This window comes from Haliotis rubra, unplaced genomic scaffold, assembly GCF_003918875.1.
Source record: "Haliotis rubra isolate DU_JTF1 unplaced genomic scaffold, ASM391887v1 Scf158, whole genome shotgun sequence".
Lineage (NCBI taxonomy): Eukaryota > Metazoa > Mollusca > Gastropoda > Lepetellida > Haliotidae > Haliotis > Haliotis rubra.
The window spans coordinates 1347129-1355007 of NW_025765536.1; the positions used below are offsets into that span (position 1 = coordinate 1347129).

General features: G+C 41.2%; 1 protein-coding gene across 7 annotated transcripts in view; it reads left to right on the plus strand.

Annotated features, from left to right (window-relative positions):
* The window catches only part of LOC124271166 (FYVE, RhoGEF and PH domain-containing protein 1-like), a 126985-nt gene extending 120739 nt beyond the window's left edge, over nucleotides 1-6246 (plus strand). For all 7 annotated transcript variants that reach the window (XM_046706244.1, XM_046706243.1, XM_046706245.1 and 4 more), the window contains 3 exons: nucleotides 1857-1985; nucleotides 2121-2275; nucleotides 2870-6246. In XM_046706244.1, coding sequence (XP_046562200.1) covers nucleotides 1857-1985; nucleotides 2121-2275; nucleotides 2870-3182 — 597 coding nt within the window. In that variant the 3' untranslated portion in view covers nucleotides 3183-6246. The remainder of the gene's footprint in view (nucleotides 1-1856; nucleotides 1986-2120; nucleotides 2276-2869) is intronic.
* The last annotated feature ends 1633 nt before the right edge of the window (nucleotides 6247-7879 follow it).

Below are 7879 nucleotides of genomic sequence, written 5' to 3' on the forward strand. Positions count from 1 at the left end.
TACATAGCCCACCCCCACACCAACAGGCCCCGTCACTCTCACTGTCCTTAACTCTACCCTCACTACACTTCTAGCTCCACTGAACCCTCTCGTCCCAAACCTAAAACTCCTGGTCTTTGCCTTCCACCCCTATTCCCATATGTAAACCTTCTCGATCCTGTGCCATCCCCGACCTCATTACCTAATGCAAGCCTATACTCCCAGGCTCGCCCTCTCGCCTTCTCCATCCTCCATGTCTGTTCCTGATGAATCTGTTTCACCACACTTACTTTCCTTCTATCGTTACGAAAGTAACTCTCGAGTAACCACAATAGTAAATCAACACATTCTCAATCTCACCAAAACAATCTCACAAGTTAACAAATCAACACAAAACAATAGGATCAAACAATGTTATATAGAAGTATGAGCACTTGAAGCATCCTTCCCAGCCCTGTGACACAGTGATCCAGGTCTGGCAGCTACAGCCTGGTCCCAGCTCTGTGACACAGTGATCCAGGTCTGGCAGCTACAGCCTGGTCCCAGCTCTGTGACACAGTGATCCAGGTCTGGCAGCTACAGCCTGGTCCCAGCCCTGTGACACAGTGATCCAGGTCTGGCAGCTGCAGCCTGGTCCCCCAGATCCCTGGCAGCTGACACAGTGATCCAGGTCTGTGACACAGTGCAGCTACAGCCTGGTCCCAGCTCTGTGACACAGTGATCCAGGTCTGGCAGCTACAGCCTGGTCCCAGCCCTGTGACACAGTGATCCAGGTCTGGCAGCTACAGCCTGGTCCCAGCTCTGTGACACAGTGATCCAGGTCTGGCAGCTACAGCCTGGTCCCAGCCCTGTGACACAGTGATCCAGGTCTGGCAGCTACAGCCTGGTCCCAGCTCTGTGACACAGTGATCCAGGTCTGGCAGCTGCAGCCTGGTCCCAGCCCTGTGACACAGTGATCCAGGTCTGGCAGCTGCAGCCTGGTCCCAGCCCTGTGACACAGTGATCCAGGTCTGGCAGCTACAGCCTGGTCCCAGCCCTGTGACACAGTGATCCAGGTCTGGCAGCTGCAGCCTGGTCCCAGCCCTGTGACACAGTGATCCAGGTCTGGCAGCTGCAGCCTGGTCCCAGCCCTGTGACACAGTGATCCAGGTCTGGCAGCTACAGCCTGGTCCCAGCTCTGTGACACAGTGATCCAGGTCTGGCAGCTACAGCCTGGTCCCAGCTCTGTGACACAGTGATCCAGGTCTGGCAGCTACAGCCTGGTCCCAGCTCTGTGACACAGTGATCCAGGTCTGGCAGCTGCAGCCTGGTCCCAGCCCTGTGACACAGTGATCCAGGTCTGGCAGCTGCAGCCTGGTCCCAGCTCTGTGTGGCTGACTGTCCTTATATACACGTCACACAGGAAACAGAGCCTCAACAACAGGAAGTGGTCACTTATGGTTTCATAGTGAGACTCATTACCATCACTAGGTCGTCAGGGAAATAGATTCTCTTATCTCTTAATTGTATCAGTTGTCATGGATGGTTTTGGAATGTGTACATGAAACAAGGATATGATATTTACTGAGGCCACAGATTTTACAAATAGTTTGTGGTATGTTGTTAATTCACTTATAACCCCAATGTAACTTACTGTACACTTACTATAACTTTACAGATAGTCTTTCCGTCACCATCTCTGCCCTGACTAGCAGTGAGTGGCCTCCCTAATGGTAGAAGCCACTGGGATGATTTATACAGATCTGTTTCAGGAAAGCACTGTAACAAGCACTGGTCAGATATGGCCAAGATACCTGTATGCCTGGGGTTGACGTTCCTGATTTATCTCCCCTGGTTAATACTTCCTATTTGACCTTTACCTTTCTGTTGTTTTGCAGGTGAAGGCCAGTGACCCAGCTGTTTTGTCTGGCTACCTGTACATGAGCTCAGACAAGGGGAAGTCATGGGGGAAGAGGTGGTTTGCCGTCCATGACGACTTCGTCATGTATGCATTCAGGGCACACCAGGTATGCAATTATTGCAGTCATTTGTTCCGAGTAATAAACTCAGTTTGTGTCAATGTAGTGAGAGGTATTTACAATAATGTTACAAAAACAACAACTGTAACCTTTCAATAAAGTTTGATCATTCCTTGATTGCAGGACGTTTCGGCGCTGACGTCCATGCCACTCCCAGGGTACATTGCAGAACCTGTGTCGGCAGGGGACAACATTGACAGACCGAACACGTTCAAAGTTCATCATAAGCACAAGAAAATCTACTTTTTCCAAACTGACCATGAGAAACACTTGAGGAAGTAAGTCAACTGGTTCAACTTGTCCTGTATCAGGTGGCAATGTAGCCAGTTCATCTTCACAGCAGTCTGCATGTCATGCTCGGTTTATGGTTGCCTCAATCAGAGTTGTTAGTGTTCATTATTTGTCAGAGTAGAATGTTATGGTTATGTAGATAGCATATATTGTAGAGTCTTTCAGCTGGTGTTTAATGTCAGAACACTGTCTTAACAGAAATTCCCCCTTCCCCCACCCACAAGAAAGTTCTGAACTGGTGACTATAATATCTAAATTCTCACAGCAGATCTGCTAAATATATATGCTTTTTGTAAGGCAAGGAGATTTTGAATGCAAATGTTTGATTTTCCATAAAATGTTTGATTTTCCATAAAATGTTTGATTTTCCAAACTCTGCTGCCACTATTGCCATAAGGGGTGGTGGGGAAGCCTACTGGTTAGAGTTCGCTTGTCACGCTGAAGACCGATTCCCTACATGGGTACAATTTGTGAAGCCCATTTCTGGTGTCCGGTGCCGTGATATTACTGGAATATTGCTAAAAGCAGTGTAAAACTAAAACTCTCTCTCTATTTCCATAATGTCATCCTTTCTTTCACAGGTGGATCAATGTCCTGGAGAAGATGGTGAAGCTGGAACTCCCTGACGACTCCCAACGTCCCTCTTCTCAATCCAGTGTCAGTAACGTCAGCAACATCAGCAGCAACAGTGGAAGTGGTGACATGTCAGAGAGTAACGCCGCTGCTAGTGATATCAGTAGCACACACAGCAACCGCAGTGACTGTAGTAAAACCAGTGATGAAAACGGAATCAGTGGCAAAGACAATGACAGTGGTATCGCCAACAGCAATGAAAACTGTAGCACAAGTAATACCGACAACTCTGAGTACATCAAGGACTCAACAAAATCATGATACAGCAGACAGCGCTCACACCAAAGGGAAACAACCCACTCCTGAGTCACAACAAAGGCGTGGATGCAAAGTCCCTTTTACAACAAAGGGACATAACTCTGAATGCAGTTGATAAAGGGAGACTACTCCTACATGTTATATGTGTCATGGGAAGAATGGATATGTGTGGACATGGAGGAGTTTGAAAGGAGCTGACAGAGGAAATTAAGATTTTTATAAAAATATCTTCCTCAAAAACCATACCAAAGTCAGATAATCATTGGTGCAATTATATATTGTAAACAATATACCAATCCTGGTGAAGACGTCACCTGAAGATATAAGTGCTACACTGTGTGTTTTTGCCATAATTTATTTCCATCAGAGAGATTTATGATGACAGTATTACCCTGAAGTCGTGTGTTCCACAAGGTTACCACTTTCTTCCAGTATTCTGTGGGAACAGCTGCCTGGGGATGAGGAGTGTTGAAGGGGAAGTAACTCTTACATGTCAAAAGCGGCACTTTTCTGTTGCTTACCTCCCTTTCTCAATACCCAGACGTTACGCTGAAAGACTACATAAAAACTATTCTTAATATTATCATGACACAAAGTAATATATTCCTCATATGACAATAGAAATTGTGTATATTTACATTTTGCCATGAGGTATGTATATATGATGTTTGGAATTATCAGGAACTTCAGGCCATTAGACTGGTACTCTAGGGATATGAAATCAAAATAAAGTATAAACAGAATATTTGAAATCAGAAGTGGAACTGTGGAATATGTTACATCTTTTGCTCACCGGTTTTAAATGTATGAACATATTTGCCTTAATGTCTGTAAATAATAATACTGTTGGGTTTTTTTCTGAAGATGTTAACATTTACAAATAATTGTTTTACATCACAATGCAACTGTAAATCTGTCTTCAAGACATTTACTTAGTGGAATATAATTATATAAGAATATCTGTTAGATAATATGTATTATTACTGCTCATAGATGAGAGAAATTCTACTGTCAGGATTTGTCTACGAAATATACTAATTTAGATTGTTTCTATTTGGACTTCATACAGTATGATTGATATCCCTAATATATTTGTACATTTTAATAGTCAGTTGTATATTTTGTTTGAATGTGTAAATTTGTTGTTATAGTAACTATGGTTACTGTAAGTATTAACATATACTGAGAATATTTCTCAAGTCAGCATATTTCACCTATTGTTGATCATCGTAAACCAGGTACACAAAGCACATCAGGTACATCATAAACACCCGGTACAAGGGGTACGTCAGGTAGGCCATGTGCATCAGGTACATCAGGAAACTGGGATACAGTTATGTATCCTCTTCAGGTCTCATGGAGCAATGAAAGGAAGTCATCAAGTCAGGTTATGTTTCAGAGCGTCGCTATGCTTCTCCCTGGATAGCTGTCAAACTCATTGTTTTTACAAATGTTCAGTTACAACTTTGGGTTGGACAATATGCCTGGCCATGTACTGTAATGCTAATCAACATTTAAATAAGTTCCAATATAGTTAAGTTCATTATCATCATCTTCAACTACATGCTTAATATTTTTCAATCATTATATTAAGACTTTATTTTACATTTTAGATTAAATCTTGTTCTTCAGATTTTAATGTAAATTTTGGTTTTAGTTTTAATAACTATGTTGATTTTATTATGAAGTACAGTATTGTATGCATAAGATTTCATTTTGATGTTTACATTGATACAGTAAGGGGAGGAATTTTAATAGTATGATGTTAGATGGTAGAGCACTTTTTATTGAGAGTTTTTTAACTATTAATGTTTATTTTTAAACAATGCTTTGTACAATAATTTATGGTATGCTTTGAATGTACTGATTATTGTACTTAACTATGGTGCTTAATTCATACACAGTAAGTTGATACACTGCTTTATATGTAGGAAATAATTTGAAATTTGTATTTATTTTTCTGACATTTACAATTTTGCAAAAATTAGTTTTAGATGTATTGAGCATTACTTCCATTTGCTTACATGTCATGCTCTTAGACAATCAGTGCAGCAGTGCCAGGGATATACTGTCACGTGTCACCATCAGCCTGGTCAGCGTGGCTTACGTACACCATGTGTTGGTTTTATCCCAGATGTTACCCAGGACCTGAATCATGATCATCTTCAGCACTCTTGTAATAATTGTTACTCGGTTTGTATTTTTATTGTAAACTATTTTATATAAAATGATCAGATCATATTGTAAATAGACATGTATTTACATCAGAATTTAACTTTGGAAATTGTAAACGATTTCTTGATGTGTGTGTTGTCAGTGAGAGCAAGACGAGGCATTGTCCGTTGTCATGTTGTCACACGACTGTAAGAACATCAGGTGTTCCAAGGAGCACAATTCACTGTGCCTGTAGACAATTAGATGTAAGCAAAACCATTCCATGCTACCTGTATGTTAATCTGACTCTGTACAGCAAAGCCGCTGTAAGCCTGATAGGGTATGGGAGTTACAATCACCTTATTATACAAGCCACCTTAGCACTTTCGCAAGGCTGATAAGGTAAGGGAGTTACAATCACCTTAGCGTTAAGATTACTCTGTACCAGGGCACCATGTCCCTTTATTTGAGGCAGATGAGTATGCAATTTTTCTTATGGGAAGATATGGCAAACTTCAAATCTGTCACATTGAATTTTCTTGAAATTATTTGCTCTGATGTTAAAAACCTAGTCATTGGCCCATATCGAGAAAATACTTTTATTCTGTAATTTAAATTAGTGTTGCTTTTCTATGTTTCAGAAAGCTTTTACGGAATCATTATTCCTAATGACTGCAGGTGTACACTATGATTGCGAGTGTATTCGTTGAAAACTCTGACTTGATTACGAGTGACACTTGTGACGACCCTGTCTCTGTTTGTACAGTCGTGTGACACCCTGACAGGGACTACTCCTGTGAGATGTAATATATTATGACAACTAAACCTGTATTGTTTTTTATACTTTTGTTGATCTCTGTTTTGATACTGGATGTATGAGTGAAAGGTCTGAATAAATACAGTACAGAAGATACTACCAGTGTCATGTATAATTTACTGACTGACTCCTCCATGGCTCCATGGCTGGGGCTGATGGAGCCTGTTCCACAGTGTTGGCACAATCGTTCTCAATTTGGATACTACTACTACTACTACTACTACTACTACTACTACCGGCTCTTGTTGTTTCAATTACCAGTAAGCATCTCTGAACATCGAGGAGCCCCCAAAACTAACCTAAGGAGAGTTACTTCCCTTTATCTGTACACTCACTGAAGGTATTGATAGTGAGGAGATTTGCTCTACATTGGCAGTACTCATATGCTGCTTCTGTGAACTTGGATTACCTAATTGGCTACATACCAAGATTTGAATATTATTTGACTGTCAGACATTTTTAGATAATTAGACAACAGAAAAGGCAAATACATCAGAATATGGGAGTCTATTTATACTACATATTAAAAGTCAGTTTTGAAAAATAACAATTAAAAAACTCTACTAATTTCATAAACATACTGTTTGTCTAAAATGCCTCTTAAGTTGTGTTGGGTTTTTGTAGCTTCTCTGGCTCATTGTATAAATCTGAAACAAGCTCATTCTCTCAACCATTCCGCCAATGATCATGAAAGAAGGATGCTACTTTTGTTTCATGTAGGTTGTTTAATGCTGCTCTCAGCCATCTTCCAGGTAAACGATTAGTATACAATTAGGATACGATGACATGTGTGAAAAGCCATAGATCTATCTTTTAAGTAAGTAAGAACGCGCAACAATGTCACAATCACGCCGTTAAACGGGAACTGTGAACGAGATATTTCATGAACTGTTGTACCCAATGTCTTCAAATTTGGTGACAGACTACATTGGAGAATTACACACACACCAGTCGATTTGGGTGACCTTGGTCTTCTTTTCGAGGTCACCATGACGCAGTGACCACTTTTCAAATTCTTGTTAACACGATATCTCATGCACTGTTGTACCCTGGTGTAATGAGAGGGAGTCATGGGCATGTTTTTGGAACTCAGATACGCCGGTTTTCTGCGTCATGGCAAACACTGACCCTGTTACTGACAGTGGATATGTGCATCTGCATCTAGACATTCAAATCTACTATATTCTTGAGTTAGGAGAAGATTCTGAGAAGTGACCATGACTAAAATCTACATCACACAAAAGGTAATCTTCTATATGACCAAAAGATAAAAACTAGTAAATATGTTATATTTCATTCTTCTTTAGCGGCGGGGGACATTGCCATGTTAGTGGCAAACACTTGTTTGTGTGGAATTCAAGCACAAACAGAGGTATCTAAGATACACATAGCGTTGACTGTATTCTTAGCTAAACTAGAGGCCAAGAAAAACAGAATATACCGTGACGTGCCATAAAATCCACGCTAGTGACAGGGGAGATAACTCCTGGTGACGTATCTTTAGTTTTCTCATACCAGAACATCACGTTGAGGGGAAGACTAGCTAAGATACATAGCGTTCACTGTTCATGTCAGTGAACGCTATGTATCTTAGCTAGGGGAAGACTTCAGAGCATGCATTGTCATATCTCGGATGCAGGGGTGCCTGTCCACCATTTTCACACCTTGTTATCAGTGCCTTCGTCCGAGTCACTTCATGTCTTCGGGGGCGGTGGGGTAGCCTAGTGGT